The 19,574-nt window shown below is 41.3% G+C and overlaps 1 protein-coding gene across 3 annotated transcripts in view; it reads right to left on the bottom strand.

Moving 5' to 3' along the window:
* Positions 1 to 19,574, bottom strand: part of PHTF2 (putative homeodomain transcription factor 2) — a 183,031-nt gene that overhangs the window by 9,156 nt on the left and 154,301 nt on the right. For 2 of the 3 annotated variants that reach the window (XM_074942549.1, XM_074942546.1), the window contains 3 exons: positions 17,350 to 17,436; positions 15,434 to 15,589; positions 2,591 to 2,686 (listed from right to left, as the gene is read on the bottom strand). In XM_074942549.1, coding sequence (XP_074798650.1) covers positions 2,591 to 2,686; positions 15,434 to 15,589; positions 17,350 to 17,436 — 339 coding nt within the window. The remainder of the gene's footprint in view (positions 1 to 2,590; positions 2,687 to 15,433; positions 15,590 to 17,349; positions 17,437 to 19,574) is intronic. The other variant, XM_074942548.1, reaches the window with a different exon arrangement.

Below are 19,574 nucleotides of genomic sequence, written 5' to 3'. Positions count from 1 at the left end.
TTTGTTCATAACAAAGGTATTCTAACCAGTGGTTAACCAGGTGAATGTACACATAGAGATATGCCTCTGAGATCCACTAAGTCCTGAGAGATGATCTTTTGGATGAGGAACACTAGGATTTCCACCCTGAATATGGATTTCTGGGCATGGAGATATGGGCAGAAGAGATCCAAATTGTGACAAAAATTCCATCCTTCTCAGATAACAAAAAGTGTACTGTAGACACCTGTGTTCTAGTCTGCCACTAGGATATGAACAATTACCCTAGTGCGCAACAGGATGCAATCTGTGTCCTTGTTTTTGCCAGATGCACAGACCAAATCAAAATTGTATGGTAGGATGTGATGCTGATGCAAACCTGGCCTAATTATCTACAAGACTCATTTGCCATTGGTCAGCGAGGATTCTGAAACACCTCACTCTCTCTAGGCAGTCAAGGTTGGCCTAGGCTAGCACAGCCTTATTGTAACCTGATGGTATTCTCCTGACTCTTTCGCTGGAGATATTGAACTAGTCCTTTGCTCTAGTGGAGTGAAAGGGATATCTGTAATCTCTTTCCAAGATATACCTAGGAGACAGGAAGCAAGAGGGTTTTGGTTTTTTTCCCTTCTCCAGAGCAAGTAATCTTAAAAACTTTCTTCAGGCTTGAAAGATTTTATTCGTATAACAGAAATTACTTATCTTAAAATGGGAAATACAGGTAGAATCACTTCTCTCTCTCAAACAGGTAGAAACTTCTTAATAACACCCACTGTAGTAGTTTTAGTTCAGTGGTTCTTCACTGTAGTGACCAGTACCTCACCAAACAGTTTCTTGCCACTGAATAGTGTATGGATCTAGATTTGGTATCTGCATTCCAATACAGCCAGGCTGTGCTGTACAGTTACAGCTGTAGAGGTTCAAATCACTGGTGAGTTGTCAAAACCAGTCTGATACACCAGGACTTTTACGATCTCATCAGAAAAGAAAAAAAATTGCACAATCCTTCCTCCAGAAGCAAGTGGGAAGAGTTACTTCAGTAGCTGTCTCCATATTCGCAGAGAACAAGTCCATGAGAATAATGAGTAAGGTGCGTTAGAATACAAGGGATTCAGAAGGTTCTGATGAATGACTTCCTAAATCACAATCAATCTGACACGTGAACACTTCCATCCATTCGATCATAATCCATTAATCAGTTGCCAAAAGGAAGTATAATATTTCCAAAACACTCCCCATGATGATTTAGTGATATTTATTCTATACCTTGTGACAAAGTTCCTCCTCTACCTTGGTGGGTCTTGCGCTTATTGGCGGATTTGCTCGCCTCGGAGCTTCACGTCAGCCCTCAGTTTGACCGTTTTCGTGATCCACAGTCCAGGTCAATTCCTCCTGTGTCTGACCAGGAGTTGGGAGGTTTGGGGAAAACCTGGGCCCACCCTCTACTCCGGGTTCCAGCCCAGGGCCCTGTGGAATGCAGCTGTCTAGAGTGCCTCCTAGAACAGCTGTGCGACAGCTACAACTCCCTGGGCTACTTCCCCATGGCCTCCTCCCAACACCTTCTTTATTCTCACCATAGGACCTTCCTCCTGGTGTCTGATAATGCTTGTACTCCTCAGTCCTCCAACAGTACACTCACTCTCAGCTCCTAGTGCCTCTTGCTCCCAGCTCCTCACACACGGACCACAAACTGAAGTGACCTCCTTTTTAAACCCAGGTGTCCTGATTAGCCTGCCTTATTTGATTCTAGCAGCTTCTTGATTGGCTGCAGGTGTTCTAATCAGCCTGTCTGTCTTGTTTCCAGAAGGTTCCTGATTGTTCTGGAACCTTCCCTGTTACCTTACCCAGTGAAAAGGGACCTACTTAACCTGGGGCTAATCTATCTGCCTTCTATCATTCTCTTGTAGCCATCTGGCTCAACCCTGTCACAACCTATACAATGAGTTCACCTGTAAAAATGTGACTGACTTTATGCACAGGCATAGTCTCATTTACTTAAGTATCATTTACAACTAGATCATTTAAAATTTAGACTGGATGAAATACTCTGCAACTGGCATAGAAATGACCATGACTACAAAATTATTTTTTTAAACACTTCTCTCACTTCTATAACAGGACTCTTAAATATGTAAAAATAAGCTGATTTTAATTTTAAACAGTAACTAACCAACAACTGTTGCAGCATTTAGGAGGATTAGCTTTACAGAAGAGTATTAATGTTACAGTAATTGACTACTTAGCACCTTATATAGAGCAGAGATCAAAAACAAAGCAAGCTTAAAGACTCCGCCTTTTTTGGTCCAGTGTATTGCCACCTATCCCAAAGGCTCCCCTCACTATACTCTCCATGTACTGTTGGTACAAAGTGAAACTTAACAATGATTTTAATAAATTTCTATTTGCAATCCACAGTGATGACAGAACACAACAGACTGAAGCATATTAGAGAAAGTGTCCTGATGACAACACAGACTATTAGGGAAAGTGGGTTTAAAGGGGAAGAGGTTTCTAGTGCATACTACAGAAATGCTAGAAAGGTGACTTATTAAGCAAGATGTTCTCTTTCTTGATCATGTATAATATTGTAGTACTCCATTTTCATTCTTACCTTCAGGAGTTTAGTAGCAAGTTTTAAAACATTGTTTACTAGTGTCAGCTCCTCCTTCTTATTAGGCTTCTTTTCCATTTTCAAATATAGATTTATCTATTCAAATAAAATATTGATTTAATACCTCAACTGAGTTAGCAGGAATCTATTTTAAAACAATTGTTAATGGGATAAGTGATTAGTCAGTAATAATATGGTAAGTGCATAACTATTGTGGAAATCCAGGGTGTTTTTTTTTTTTTTTTTTAAGAACGAATGTTTGTATGATTAATACTATAATAAAACACATTTTATGATGTAACAAAATAATTGTGACTCTCATTAAGACAAAAATTGAATCTGTAATTTGACACATCCACAAATCTGATTGGAAAGAAAGAACAATAAAAGTTGCTAAAGGACACAAGATTCTCTGTTCTCTCTGGAGTCTTAATACTCTGACAAAATTCTCCGGGTGATTATCAAATATGCTAGTGAATGAAACTCCTTATTGAAGCAGAAACACAGAACACTGACAAATTCAATGATCTTGCAAGACATTTTTGATGACATCATTGTCCTGAAAGTGTAGCTAAAAATTCTAATTTAACTCCCTGTTCCAGGCCTTCTAGAAACTCTGGGACACAAGCGACTTTTGTTTGTCTTCAACACCCAAAACGTGGCAAAGTTCACTTGGTAATTAATAAAAACAAATGAAAAAAAATTTTTAACTTGGTAACTTTTTATATTTAAAAAAAAAAAAAATCAGCTTCAGTGTAGAATAAAATGAGCAATTTAAAGATAGACTCCAGACGGACAAACTCACAGATACCAAGTAGCAGAGGAAAAAATAAAGAACCGAAAGAATCTAATCTGGCATTAACGTAAACTGAGGGTCAAACATGAGGAATGACCCAATAATGGCTACTAGCATCCAGACAAGGAAAAATGCATTCCTACTCAATGCTACTGATTTTACTTCTGAAAATAAAACAAAAAAGAGGAGAGAACTTGTCAGGTACAATCATATTAAGCTTCTAATTTACAGTCAGCCCACTTAAAATGTGCATTCTGGTTTTAGACCCAAGACTGATTCAAGCAATATTCCTTATACTTAAAGTGGGAATAGTGCTGACACCAAAACCATCTCTAAAACAGGAATGAAGTGAGCTAACTGTATTTAGCATACTTAATAGTATTGAGAAAGTAATAACTAAAGGACACTGTGGCAATACAAAGATCCTTTGGCAATAACCAACCTCATGGCTAGTTTACAAAAAAAAAAAGAAAAGAAAAAAAGAAGGGCTGATTCCTAAGTCTGTGGAACTCTCAGGGACACAGTCTCCGTGTTTTCATAAGTATGTTAAAGTATGCCCTGAGCACAAAGAGAACTTTGATCAAAACATAGCACATATTTTATACATCAAGGCACTAGACAGAGGCACTTTACTTACAAAAGCAATTGAAGGAGGTTTCAGAAGGACTTGACAAGCTGATAACACTAATGTCAAAGTGTCAATGGAAATCTGACTTGACCTAACTAAAAAAAGAAACTATGGAATCTCTCCTTTATTTCTCCAGCATGACTGATACCAAAACGGAAGTCCATATGCTGAACCAGAATAGGAGGAAGCAGTGGAAAACTTAGTTTATGGAAGGCAAACTTAAGCTCCATCTTATTCATGTAGCATTTAAAATTGAAGATTTCTCCAAATGTGAGTTTGTTGTATCAATAAACAGAAAACTGGGGAACACAAAACATGAAACACAAGATGGCCGAATTCAGAATTTTGTTAATTTTTGAAAGATATGTACTCTGTCCAGTCAGTTCAGTATCAACTAAGTTTGTTTTTAACACATATGAATTGCTTCAGTCAAAGCTACATAATATGCAAAATGCTCATAAGTTGATTAATTGTTTAAGATGGTTACTTACTTTACAGTAACTGGTATTCTTTGAGATGTGCTGTCTAAATGTATTTCACTCTTGGTGCACGGGAGCCCTCAGTAGTGAGATCAGAACATTTTGACCAGCAGTGCCTGTTGGCCCAGGCCTGTGCCCTAGCTACCATCACACCCCAGAAGGCATAAAAGGGCACAGCAGGGCCAATTGCATCTCAGTTCCTTTGCTACAGAATCTCATAGTGAGGAAGGAGGGCATGGATTACAACTAGGTAACACATATCAAAGAACATCAGTTACTTTAAAGTAAGTAGCTGCTTTTCTTCGAGTGATTGTTTATGTGTATTACACTCCTGATGATTCCCAAACAATGACCTCCTGCTAGAAGGTGGGTCAACAATCTTAACCAAATGGGGATTGAAAAACTGCCCTGCCAAAGCAAGCAACAGCTCAAGAAGCCTCCCCAGTAGCATAGTGTTTCATGAGTGTATGAATTAAACTCCAGGAGGCAGCTTTACAAGTTTTGGAGATGGGGACATTTTTAAAGGAAGCCACAGATGCTACCTGAGCTCCAGCAGAATGAGCTTTTATCTAAGCAAGGAGATCAAGCTTAGTTATTTAATAACATAGTCTAATACATTCTGAAATCCATCTGGATAACCTCTAGGAAGAAACTGCTTTCCCTTTTACTCTTTCAATATAGGCTATAAATAATATAGAAGAGACTCTAAATGGTTTGGTTATATGATAATAAAAATACAATGTTCTCAAAATAACAGAAGTGTGTAATTTTCCTTCAGAACTGCTAGGATCAGATTTGGGAAAGAAAACCAGTAAATGAATATCTGATTAATATGAAAGTCAGAAACCACTTTAAGAAGGAATCTCTGATTAGGCCTAAAAGAAACCTAATTTCAATGAAAAATAATGTACGATGACCATGCCATTAAAACTTTAATTTTGCCAACCAGACACGCCAGAGGGAATAGCCACTAAAACCAATGTTTCCACTGAAAGATGAGGTAATGAACTCAGCAGCCCTACTAATACTACATTAAAGTCCCACGTTGGAGGGGGTTTCCCTAATCGGGGTGAGAGGGAGGGTCGGACTACATACACTAAGATCCTTAAAAATCTAAAAACCATAAGGTGTGAAAATATTTTTTGATTTCAAATTTATGAATTATAAGAAGATACAGCTGCTAGATTCTGTTAATTCTATAAAAGTGAAAGTCCAGATGATTTAGTGAAAGCAGGTAGTCCAAAATGAATGGAAGGTCTGTAGAAAAGGTGAAACACTGTTGTGCCCAAACAGTGAATTTTTTCATTTGTCATTTTAAGTAGATCTTTTAGGGTCCTGTGATACTGCACCCCATATTTTCATAGTGATATTATGATATGATTACAGCATAATTATGATTTATTTTCTGCAGGACGGGTCATGTAAGGTGTCATTGGAAAAGTTATGATTTGCAGAATATGATTATCCTCTTTGTATACATGTATCATTTTTGTATCTGAATTTATAAATATTATGTATCTGTACTTCAAATGTAATTACACCTGGGTAACGCCCACTAGACAAGGTGCTTTCAGTCTAGATAGTTGGTTGGGAAAGGCTTATTCAGGGCAACGAGCCATTAGGGAAAACAACAGGCCTTAGGAGAAGCTTATCTCCCACCTGGTGAGCCTTTCTGAGAACACTCCAAACAGCCTGTAAGTAATGGCTGCTATGACTTTACAAGGATATGTGACCAGGCCACATGATTCTGGACTCCATCTTGGGATGTCGGTATTTTTCCACAAACTGCTCTGGGAACCAAGTTTTGAAACACAGGGTTCCTGCCATATGCTAAAGCTATATAAGGCACGGAGTGACATCATCTGTTGTTCTTCACTCCTCACACAAGAAGATTCCTGAAAACACCTGAGGAACAAAGACTGAACTGGGGGAAGTGTTGGACTTAGGCTAAAGGGATTTCTAGCCTGTGTATGAAAGACCTGGGGATTCTAAGCTGCAAAGCAAGTGTAGTTTGTGCCTTAAGAATCTGCAGCCTGCTTGTATCATCCATCAGGGTGAGGGATTCTTAATTCAAATCCTATCTTTCTCGCATATTAAGCTTAGATGACGTTTTTCTTTATGTACTAAGTCATCTGCTTTGATCTGTTTGCTATCACTTAAAATCTATCTTTTGTAGTTAATTTATTTTATGTTTTAATATAAACCAGTGAGTTTGGAGTGATGTGCTTGGGAATCTTAACTTGGAGAGGCTGTTGCATATTCCTCTTCATATTGAGGGGGAGGCAAACTGGATAATAAATTCATGCTGGTTGGGGTTTGGACCAGGGCAGGACGGTACCGTTCTGGGGTCCTAGGCTGGAAAACTGGGGATTATTTTGGCTGTAGCCTCTCTACTGTTGGTTCACATGCCGTGGCTGCTCAGAGAGCCTGCATATAACTGCAGATGGTTGTGTCCCTACCTGTGAGTATGCTGGTGGAAGTGTTAGGCCGGGAGCGTGTCTGCAGCTTGTCACAGCAGCACAGAGTGAGAGGTAGCCCAGGCTGATGGGTCAGAGGGCTCAGCGGTACCCCAGTTCCAGACAGAACCTCGGGAGGAACACATCACAGGTCCTTTCTACTATTAAAATATTTGGTATATCCCTGGAGCAAGACTTCTCTACATCTGGTTAAGCAATAAGCATCCAAGTTGTAAGGTGCAGTGTCTTCCTGTCATCTTGAAACATCTAATTTGACAGTAAAGGCAATGTTACTGCAATCCAAACTGACTGTGTCAGCAGCTCTGGGAACAAAAATTGCCTGGGCCAGGATGGAGCAGTTTATTCATCGTTGCAGTGGCATCCTTGGGCCTTCTCAGAGTATGCAAAATTAAGGGGGATAGGTGGACATCAGGAATCAAGATCATGATATTAGGAAGGCACCTGATAGAGATCCAACTCTGACCTTATCTCAAGCAAAAGATGTTGCATTTTTGTTCACTTCTGTGGCTAACAAGTCTATGATCTCTTACATTCAGTTTTGGAAAATGTGCTGACTGAGTTCTTTATGGACCACACCTGGTCAGATCAAAAATGCCTGCCCAGCTGAAACACATGGGTGTTTATTAGTTTTGTTAGATGGATAGCAGTGACATATACTAGATGCCTGATGCATCACTCCCATAGCTGGATTACTTCCTGACACAGAAGAGGCCCGTTCCTGCCTGTTTAAATAAAACATTTCAGCATTGTCTGTCATCGCTGGAATTGACTTGCCTTGGATTAGAGGCAAGAACACTACATGTCAGACAAACTGCTCTGAGCTCCAAAATATTTATGTATAGAAGAGATTCAACTTTTGACTACAGACCTTGAGTCTGATGACTTAAATGTGCTTCCCAACCTAGACTGGAAGTATCCATCACCAGTGTTAACAAGGGGAGAAGAGGTGCAAGAGGGACACCCTTGCATACATCAATCAAATCTTTCCATCATGGAAGTAAAGAAAGTACAAACTGAATAACCCTTTCCAGTGTCTCTCTTTGAGGTTATACTGGAGCGTAAACTGATTTCAGCCAGTTCTACAAACAATGAAGGTTAAGTCTGGCATGAAGAGTGATGAATATGCATGACGCATTATGCCTCAGAACTCTTAGTCATGATCTTACTGTTGTGCAAGAGTTGCTCTGCAATTGAGTAATGATTCACATTGTGGTCTCAAATCTGGATTGATACCGAAGTGGAATCCAGAAGATCCCCTGGAATTTTATTTTGTTGTGATGGAGTCAGATTTTCCTTGTTTACTGCAAGCCCCAAACTGGTGCACAGATGGAGAATGTACCGAATGTTAAATGAAACTTGCTGAGGAGAGGTATCTTGAATCAGCCAATCATCAATGCAAGGATAAACTTGAATGTTCTGCTTTCTGAGAGCTGGTCTACACTACACAGTTAGATCACATAAGGCAGCTTATATCGACTTAATTATGTCAGTGTCTACACTACACCCGTCCTCCCACTGATGTTAGTGCCTTAATACACTGACATAAGTCCACCTCCATGAAAGGTATATGACTTAGGTCGGTGTAGTTAGGGTGATGCAGTGTTTGTGTAGACACTGCATCCTTTACAGGAGCTGTGAAATTGACAAGCAAGCCCCCGCTACCTGGAAAGCTAGGCAGCTTTGGACCCTGCTCTCATCTGGAGCCCGCACAGCTTAGGACCCCACTCCTTACTGGGAGCCAGGCAGTCCTGTCAATTTCATGGCTGTGAAATTGACAAGGCTGCCCGGCTCCCGGTAGGGAGCAGGCAGGAGGGTGTGAAGCCACTGCAGCTGGAGCCTGTTCCCCAGTGGCAAGAATCCCCCGGGGTGTCTTGCCCCAGCTCCTGGCGGGGAACGGGGAAGGGGAGAAGCACCTGGCAGGGCTCTGGCTCCGAGCAGGGATCGGGGGGACAAGCCCGGGTGGCTTCCCCCAGCTCCCGGTGGGGAACAGGGAGTGGAGGAGGGAGGGCAGCCTGCTGATAGCCTGTGGGACAGCCAGGGACCTGGCAGGAAGTTGCCACTGGAGCTGAGAGACCAGGCTCTCAGCTCCCCACACTGCCACTCTGAGGACAGTGGAAGTGCTCCTGGTGAGGATCTGCACCAGTGATCCGAGGATAGTGTGGACATGCACCACTGCAGTAATTACTGCGGTGGCTGAAAGTCAACCTAATATAGGCTGACGTAGGTTTGTAGTGTAGACATACCCTGAGAAATGCCTCCACTGCTGCCAGAAATTTTGTAAACAGCCCGGGGCTGCTGACAGGCTGAACAGAAGAATTCTGTATTGGAATGTTGTGTACCCAACTATGAACTAGAAATATTTCCTGTCTGCAGGATGGTTGGAAATATGCATCATGGAGTTACAGAGCTGCAAACCAATTTTGTGGGTCTAGGGCAGTGGTTCTCAACTCTGGTCCACCGCTTGTTCAGGGAAAGCCCCTGTCAGGCCGGGCCAGTTTGTTTACCGGCCGCGTCCGCAGGTTTGGCGGATCGCAGCTCCCACTGGCTGCGGTTCGCCGCTCCAGGCCAATGGGGGCTGCAGAAAGCGGCGCGGTCCGAGGAACGTGCTGGCCGCCCTTCCCGCAGTCCACATTGGCCTGGAGCAGCGAACCACGGTCAGTGGGAGCCGCGATTGGCCGAACCTGCAGACGTGGCAGGTAAACAAACCGGCCCGGCCTGACAGGGGCTTTCCCTGAACAAGCGGTGGACCAGAGTTGAGAACCACTGGTCTAGGGACAGGATTATTGAGGTTACGGACATGGTTCGGAATCTGAGTCAAATGTATTTATTGAGTCTGCCTAGATCCAGAATGGTTCTCCAATCTCCTCTGTTGGGAAGCAGAAAAAAATGAGAACAAGAGACCTTTCCCCTGAACTGAAGAGGAACCTCTACTATTGTTGTGAGGGACTACACAGATTGAACTTCTTGTTGTAGAATCCTCCAGAGGAGTCCCTGAAAAGGGATGGAGAAGGTGGATGGGGTGTAGGGATAGACTGGAACTGAAGAGTATAACCAGGCTGGTTAATCTGGAGGATCCATTAGGCTGTTGTAATATTGTTCCAGGCTTCACAGTTATAAATGAGACTCTCCAAAAAGGGGTAGAAATGAAAAAAAAAAATCAAAATGATTGGTTTGGAACAGCTCTCGACAGAACTGTTAAACCTGCTGTCTCTTCGTTGGTGACAGATATGAAGAGGTTGTCAGATGAAGCAGATGGATCCCTCTTATGGAAGCACTGTCTCTTTCTTGGAGGTTCAGCAGGTCTAGAATATGCATAAAAGGTTGAGACGGCTGCTTTGATTAAGTTTGGCTGTATTTTTTTTAGCGACAGAGTGTATACACCCAGTGATGGAAATGTTACTCAACCTGTGCAGTAACTGTAGTTCTTTGAGATGTGTCCCCCTGTCAAGGTTCCTTCCCCACTCTGAACTCTAGGGTACAGATGTGGGGACCTGCATGAAAGATCCCCTAAGCTTATTCTTACCAGCTTAGGTTAAAAACTTCCCCAAGGTACAAACTTTGCCTTGTCCTTGAACCCTATATGCTGCCACCAGCAAGCATTTTAAACAAAGAACAGGGAAAGAACCCACTTGGAGACATCTTCCCCCAAAATATCCCCCCAAGCCCTATACCCCCTTTCCTGGGGAAGGCTTGATAAAAATCCTCACCAATCTGTACAGGTGAACACAGACCCAAACCCTTGGATCTTAAGAACAAGGAAAAATCAATCAGGTTCTTAAAAGAAGAATTTTAATTAAAGAAAAGATAAAAGAATCACTTCTGTAAAATCAGGATGGTAAATACCTTACAGGGTAATCAGATTCAAAACGTAGAGAATCCCTCTAGGCAAAACCTTAAGTTACAAAAAGACACAAAAACAGGAATATACATTCCATCCAGCACAGCTTATTTTACCAGCCATTAAACAAAAGGAAATTTAATGCATTTCTAGCTAGATTACTTATCAACTTAACAGGATTTGTAAGTCTGCATTCCTGATCTGTTCCTGGCAAAAGCATCACACAGACAGACAGACCCTTTGTTCCCCCCCCCCCCACCTCCAGATTTGAAAGTATCTTGTCCTCTCATTGGTCATTTTGGGTCAGCTGCTAGCGAGGTTACCTTAGCTTCTTAACCCTTTATAGGTGTAAGGGTTTTGCCTCTGGCCAGGAGGGATTTTATAGCACTGTATACAGAAAGGTGGTTACCCTTCCTTTTATATTTATGACACCCCCTATGGGTGCTCCACTTCAAGTGTGCATGCACCTCTCGAGCCGTCAATCGAAGATTTCTAGCTAGCAGCATCTGTTTGGCCCATACATGCACCCTATGCCTCCTTGTGGCAGATACCAAGGCTACATAGGAGTGCATGGATTAATCGCCCTCGGTTCCTTCTGTACTCATTCATCCTCTAAGGAAAAACCGAAGCTGAGGGGAAGGAGGGCGAGTAGTAGAGCACCTGTAGGGGGACACATCTAGAAGAATCACAGTTACATCACAGGGTAACATTTATTTCTTCTTCTAGTACTTTCCCTATCGATGCTCCACTTCAGGTGACTTCTGAGAAGTATCCCTAGAAGGAGCGGTGGATCAGGATCAGGAACAGGATCCAGAACTGAAGATAGTACTGCAGAACCAAGTGACATCAGATCTGACAGCATGGAGTAGGGTGTAATGCTTCAAAAATGTACAAACTGAAGACCAGGTAGAAACTCACTCTCTCAAATACTGGGCCATTCTCAAAAAAAATGCAGCAGATGTCACCTGCCATCTGGTTGAATTCACTTGGCTGCAGGGGGGTGCTGACCATCTGCAGACTCGTAACAGTAGCAATACAACCCAATATCCACTTTGAAAGTCTTTGAGCAGAAATGCAAGCCCCCTTAGACCTATCTGGGAAGGATATGAAGAGCCTAGGAGATCTCATAAACTGTTTAGTCCTACCAGTTAAAAGGCTAAGGCCCTTTTAATGTCCAGGATATGGAAATAGGATTCCTACTGAGAACTGTGAGGTTTTGGAAAAAACACTGATAGATGGATAGATTGGTTGAGATGGAAATCCAGGGTAACTTTGGGTAGGAACCTAGGATGTGGACGTAAAGAGACTTTATCATGAAAGAACATGGTAAAGATGGGGATCTGTTATCAAGGTGCCAATCACGATGGCCCTACAGGCTGTCTTCATAGATACATGAAATAGGCAGCAGGTCACCATTGGTTCAAATGGAGTTCTCGGAAGGTGGTTGAAAATCAGGTTGACGTCTCAAGATGGGGTGGAGGGTCTAACATGGGGAAAGAGATTACCCAGACCAATGAATCTTGATGAAACCAGGTAAGCAAAAATTGATAATTCCTCAACCAGGGGAAAAAAGCAACAAGATGTACTTTGACTGAACTGATGGATAACATGTAGAAGTTCAGATCCAGCAGGTAATCTAGGATAAGGGAAAGGGGAACTGTTTCCAGCTAGACGTAGTGACAACCACACCAGTGGACGAATCTCTTCCATTTCTGCAGATAAGTAGCATGGATTGACGTTTTTCTACTATTTAATAACACATACTGCACCTCTGTAGGGCAGGAAACCTCTATTCTGGAGAACCATCCAAGAGCCAGACCCCGGGACACAGAACTGCCAGTTTGGGGTGAAGCATATGATCCACATCCTAAGGCAGGAGATGAGGAATGATCAAGAGCTTGATCGGCATTTGGACACAGAGCTGAAGTAGGTAAGAGTACCACGCTTTTCTTGGCCAGGTAGGCACTATGAGGATAAACTCTGGTCTGATACTGCCTGATCTTGTTCAGCACCCTTAAAATTAAGGGCATTGGAGGAAAGGCATAGAACAGGGTCCTTTTCCATGGTAGAAGGAAGGCATCCCTCAGGGAGTGGTGACCCAGATCCCTCTTGGACAGAAGAGAGGACACTTCCAGTTATCAGAGGTGGCGAAAAGATTGATCTCTGGCTGTCACCATCTTTGAAATATGCATGGGAGGACCTGAGTGTCCAGTTCCCATTTGTAGTCGTGGGAGAAGTGTCTGCTGAGGGCATCAGCAGTGGTGTTCCAGATGCCTGGAAGGTGGACTGCTGAAATCTGGATACGGTTGATTAAGCACCAGTTCTAGAGCTTTATAACTTCAGTGTACAAGGAAGGGAATCTTGCACCTTCCTGCTTGTTGATGTAAAACATACTGGACATGTCTGTCATGACCCTGATCATTTTGCCCTGATGAAAGATAGGAAATGGAGGCAAGCATTCCTGATCACCCTGAGTTCCAACAAGTTGGAAACTGATTTTGTGGGCTGTCCATCTGCCCTGAAACATGAGGGTGTTGAGTTGGGCTTCGGCTGTTAGAGTCACTGATAGGGCTGAGCAGCAGAAAGAGATGCTTGCACAGACATGAGGTTGCTCCTTCCACCAGTTTAGTAAGTTCTTTATGTGCACGGGACCCGCCCACCCAGAGCAAGATTGCCTTCTCCAGTTGATTCTGCCAGATTTCACACACAATAGCAGCCTTGTGTTTCTCCTTTACAGCATTAACTCCACACTTGTGAAGAACAACTTCATCACACGGATCTTAGTCCTGCCTTGAGTGCAGGGGACTGGACTAGAAGACCTCGAGGTCCCTTCCAGTCCTACAATTCTATGATTCCATAAACGAGACACCAACAAGAGATCCTCTGTAAGATGGGCCTTCCCTGAGAGAAGTTGCATGTAAGCTGTGCTTGTTTAGACACCTTATGTAAATATAAACTATACGTTTTAAAAACAGAATTCTTGTTGCTTTCAGCCATAATGTCCCATTAGCTTTTGGAACACCAACAGTAAGAGAAAAACAGTTAAAAGAAAACTTCTCTCCCCAGTATACCTACTTCTTCCTGGGCCACCTTGAAGAACAATTTCTGAACAAATGCACCGGAGATGTGTCAATATTTTCATCCTCTGGACAGATGACCTAAACTCCCTCATAGATTTCCACTACAACTTCAACACTCTCTAGATAGCACTCCCACAATACCATCAACTTCCTGAATACGATGATCAGGTTCATGGGTCAACAATGGACCCACAGATAACTACATACAAGAAACCCACACATCATCATCCCTACCTTCACTACCCCAAATACATCAAGCTATCCCAAACACACCAAGAAATCTGTTATCTACCCCTAGGCAGGCATTCACATACCACAAAATATACTCTGAGAAAAAAGTCCAGGATATACACTTTAACCCACATAAAACCACCTTCACCAAACAAGGACATTCCACCAGAGAAGTAGATCTCATCAGGGAACAGACCATCCAGATATCCTGAGATTACCTGCTTCAATACAGAAATAAAACCCACTTCTACCCCACACGTCTAATTGTCTCCTACCATACCACACTGGAACCCATACAGGGAATCATCAAACAATTACAACCCGTACTTGATGGGGTCCCATCCTGAAAGAAATCTGGCCTTCGTACAATCCCCAACCTCTCCAAGCTCATCATCAGAAACAAGTTCCCCAGAGATCAGGACAAACCAATTCAAAATGGCACCAGACCCTGCCAGAACAACAGATGCAAAAACTGTAGACATATTTCAACTGCTATGATGATCAACACCTCTCACGACACACCTTTCAAGATCCATTAGTCCTACACATGCCTATCACAATATGTGGGGGACTTCATCTAGTGCACTAAATGCCCCAATAAAAAATGTGTGGGTGAAACCAGACAATCACTAAGCTCTCAAATGAACTCACAGAGAAAAATGACAAAAGACAAAAACATCCTATCACCTATGGGTGAACACCTTCCACAAAGCAATCACTCCATAACTGACCTCTCACTCATAAATCCAATCTATAACCCACTTAAATCCCAACCCCAGCATTTTTCCCCCTTTCCCGACCTATGACTTCACCTTGAATTGTCCCTTGAAATATGTGTTGACGAAATATGCTAAACAATCGGTTTCACCTTGTATTTAGCTATGACACTGAGTACATTTCCCAGACCCGAAGAGCAGTGTGTAAGATCAAAAACTTGCTTCTCTCACCAACAGAAGTTGGTCCAATAAAATAAATTACCTCACCCACTTGGTCTCTAAATTTTAAAAAATCCTTTTTCTTATAGGAAGCCCATTCTACTAGGGCAACAGGAACTTTTCCAGCAGCTTCTGCAGCTCGCCTGCAAAAGACTACTGTAAGATTTGTGAAGCGGCTATGTGAACCTTAAAGCACTTTTTACTGAGCATTACTCTAGATTTGGCACTAGAGAAAAATATGGGAACTGAGCTACATGTTGTATATGTCTTTAATACCATGATTTCACTGAATTCAGGGCTGTTTAAAGTCCATGACCCATGGACTCCCAGACTAAAGACATGCGGAGAGAGAAATATGCAGGTCTACGTACATTCTCACCTGCTCAGTAAGTAATATTGAGGTATTGCTGTATTTTTTACTTGTTTCAGATCCAAGTGTAACAAATCTTAGGAGAAAGAGAGTTAATGAAATGCACCAAATCACTAGTTCCCAATTGTAGTGACAATCAAGGAAGATCTCATGTACATGAAGCAACTGAAAGCAAAGAGAAAAAGCAAAATTAAGAGTTATTGAACTTCAAAATAAAGGTTAATGCTACAGTAAGATAAAAACTTCAGTTCATAATTTTTTTTTCTTGTAAAAAGTATGGATCTGGTTTTTACTTTGTAATAAACTTTTTAAATTAATTTATATTTCAAAACCAACATTCTATTAACCAAGATAGGTTTTCATATAAGGGCTGAGCAGGCCTAAGAGTAATTTAGGAAGGTTTGGCCTCTTTAGCATGTAAGTAAAGCAAAAAAAATATTTTAATACAAAATGAAGAGGTTTGAACTCCTGAAGTTATCGCATTTGCTTGAAAACAGCAACATACTTATCACTTGGATTAAAAAGAAAACTGAATCCATATTAAGTTGCTAAACTTAAAATTATGTTCATATTAAAATATGTATGATTAACACTACGATTTTGGTATGGAGGCCATGGGGTTCACAATAATCATGCATCTGAATAAAAACTGGCATAAGCCTGTCCCATGGGGCTGAACCCAGCTCCACAGGAGCCAGAGACAAGGGGGGGTGGAGAGCCCAAGAGCCACTCTCCTCTCCCCCACCTCATTTTTAAAACTAGACTCCAAGGGAAAGTGCTGTGGCCTAATCCATCTGTCCAGCAGCCAGGTCCCACTATGTGTTGTTCCATGTGCTGATAACTGGGCTCTCAACTGCCAGTTGCCGAAACCATGGCAGTATCTCTCTCTAGGTGCTGTGGACCATCTGAATCCAGGAAGAGGGACAAATGTGTCCAGCAGGGAGAGTAAGGTAAGGAGCGGGCAAAGTGGAGGGTCGGGCTAGTGGAGCAGGGCTCCCTCGAATGACCTTTGCACCTCTGCCATGAAATTTACTACAAGTTTCCATTCCAAAATCATAGCCTTATTTACATTATATACCAGGAAAAGGCAGTGAAATTATTTTTGGTTAAAAAGGAAATGGAAAAATGATTGCTAGTCGATTCAAATGAGAGATCCCCTGGTGGTTATCTGCAGACATCCAAGCAAGTATTTTCAGTAAATATCAGGCTATATAAACATAGGTTTGCTTATTCCACTAGAGGGCAGGCTAATACTAGCACACTAAACAATGCAATCTTTCCTGAAGAGTTCTGTGTAAGCTCTCTCACCAACACAAGCTGGACCAATAAAAGATATTACCACACATCTTGTCTCTCTAATATACTGGGACAAATATGGCTACAATACCACTGCATTTCCTATATCTCACAGAAATCAGGATGGCAATTTATAGCAACAGAATGAAAAGAATAAGAGACAGTATACAAACACTGGGAATGCAAATAATTAAGATGCTTTTAAAATATCTCACTGAATACTACTATATTATACCTTTAAAATCCCCAATTCATCCCTCCAGATTAATCTTATTACACAAAATGCCTGCAAAATCAGGTTTTTGACAGGTTGTGTTTTGAAATCATTAAGATCCAAAATTCATGGGGGACAAGAAAAAACTGGATGAAAAAAATTATAACAGAGATATTTACTTTTAATTTATACTCTTGGTAGAATACATTAAGCAATACACTGGTGCTTAAAAAGTTAAACTTCTAAAATAGATATACTGAGTAATATACAATAGAAATTAATCTTCTGAAAAGGCACTAACCATATGATAGTTATTTTCACTGTATATCTTCCAGTCTGGAAGGCTTGCTTATAAAGTGAAACATTTTTAAAGAAGCATTCTATGCATGCCTTTGCATAAATGAGGTATCCTCACCTGAGCACAGCAGGTAAATACAACTGAAATTGTCAATAAGAAGGCAGATGAAACTATTACATCGACTGACCGCTGAGGACCTCGCCGCTGAAAATAAGGGAAACATATTGAGTGAAAATCTCTGTAGTAATTGACCAAGAAACTTTGTAGATCTAGTCAGGTTCACACCCCCAGCACAGGCTGATTATGGCTCACAGTGGCGTAACCTAGAACTTTAAATACAAAACGTTGTATTTTAATTTTACAGTGTAACTACACATTAATATTTCCTGAGACAATGCATCACCAATGAAGAAGAAAGGGGAAGCGGGTGGCTCAGGGAAACTATAATAGACTATGAAACCACTAGTACACTGGTTTCCTCAGTGATCAAAAGTTGCTTCTACTTTAATAGTTTTCCCTAAGTGCCCTATAAACGGAAAAGATATTCTGCCTCAGGCCATAGCAAAGAACTAAACTTGGGTTGACAGCAGAGTTGAGATACAGACCACTGCTACCAACATGCCATCTACATGCATCAGTGCAACAATCTCTTTCAGTATAAGGATACTGCACTGGGATACCAAAAGATTATCCCACATAGCCATACTACATTTCTACATGTGAAAATTCTCATGAGGAAGGGATGGAAAAAAAGAAAGGTCTGGGACAGGATAATATGACTGGAAAGGCATGTTTTTATTGTTTTCAATAATCTCACTCCTGGTTACATATACAGCAAGATGATCCTGTAATACTGTTTTTTTTGTTTTTTTCCTTTTAAGAATTGAGTGCCCTCTGCTGGATTGAAAAATATGTACGTTATGAACATACATTCATTTTTACTTCCTATCTCTCTTTTCCCTTTTCAAAATTTTACTTCTCTGTTGCATGAAGATGAGAAATGTAGGAGTTTTTGATGATGAGGCATTATATTTACTTATTTGGGACACACTTAGAACCCGAGCAAACAAGACATATAATTTCTCCTGAATCCAGTGACTCCATTTTTTTTCTGGATAATGATCAAAGTGAATATTGAGAACAGCTTGTCCTAGCACAAAGCAGGGTATATTGGTGCATGTGTGACAATTGTGGAAAAAACAAAAAAGGGGAAATGAAAATACCACATGTGAATGTCATTCAAAAATCTCAATGTCTTGAATCACAACAGAACATACAAGCTGCATCAAGGCAGTGTCTCTCTTTGCTTCATAACTCCCCACATTATATAACCCACAGTTTGCACAAGTTGGCACAGTTGGCTCAAAACAGGCTCTGGAACAGCAGAATTGTACAAATCAAAAATGAAGTACTTTGGCAAAACTATCCAGGAAATCTTTACAACAGAACGCGTTTGCATTCTGGATGGCTTTTGGCAGCGTTTTCATAAAGCAATAAATTCATCCACAAAAAATGCATGGGAGGAGAACTGACAAATTTTTTTTTTTGGACTACAATGTAGTCTACAGTTTATTAGTTGATTTAATATGTTACAGGGGCCAAATGAACTGCATATACAGTGAAACAAAATTTTGGTTCTTGGTAGGTTGAACACAGTTATATTAAACAGTCTAAAGTTCTACTAAAAATAGTTCTGTGCTTTTTTCTTTTAAATAAATTTCTTTGGATGACCGTAATGTGCTCTGCTTAGGAAAATACCTTGTGACCATTTGAAGCTAAAGTTTGTGCAGACTGTCTGTCTGATAACATCTTGTCTGATACACCAGTGGCTCTGGGCTTACAGGTAGAATTCAAGGTTTTTATTTTGACCTTTAAAGCACTCCTATATGGTTTTGGTCCAATGTTATTTTAGAGATGGTCTCTTTCACTATTCCATATTATCACAGTTGTGATCAGTAGATTTCTTGAAATGGAGGTCCCTTGACAGAGATGAGAAGCAGCTACCAGAAAGGCACTCTCTGTGAGGGTCACTCAACTATGGAATAATGCTTCCTTCTTTGGTCTTCCGGAGTTCAAACTGGTTAACCTTCCAGACATGTCGCAAGACTCTCCTATTTTCAGGGATATGTGGGGAGGGAACAGGATGAGGTGAGGAGAATTTGTGAATTATGCTATAATAGTTACACGGTGGGAACAAAAGTATAATTATATAAGATGGTAGTGAATTTCCACCAGTGTTATTGGAATGAAACCCCTAGATACTGAACCCGGCCCTTGTTGCTGCCAACTCTGACGGGCAGAAGGGTTACAAACAGAAAAACTTTTAGCTTACAAGGAAAGGC

This window comes from Natator depressus, chromosome 1, assembly GCF_965152275.1.
Source record: "Natator depressus isolate rNatDep1 chromosome 1, rNatDep2.hap1, whole genome shotgun sequence".
NCBI classification, from domain to species: domain Eukaryota; kingdom Metazoa; phylum Chordata; order Testudines; family Cheloniidae; genus Natator; species Natator depressus.
The sequence above is the reverse complement of the archived record's forward strand: the minus strand, read 5'-3'. Positions and strand labels throughout refer to the sequence as shown.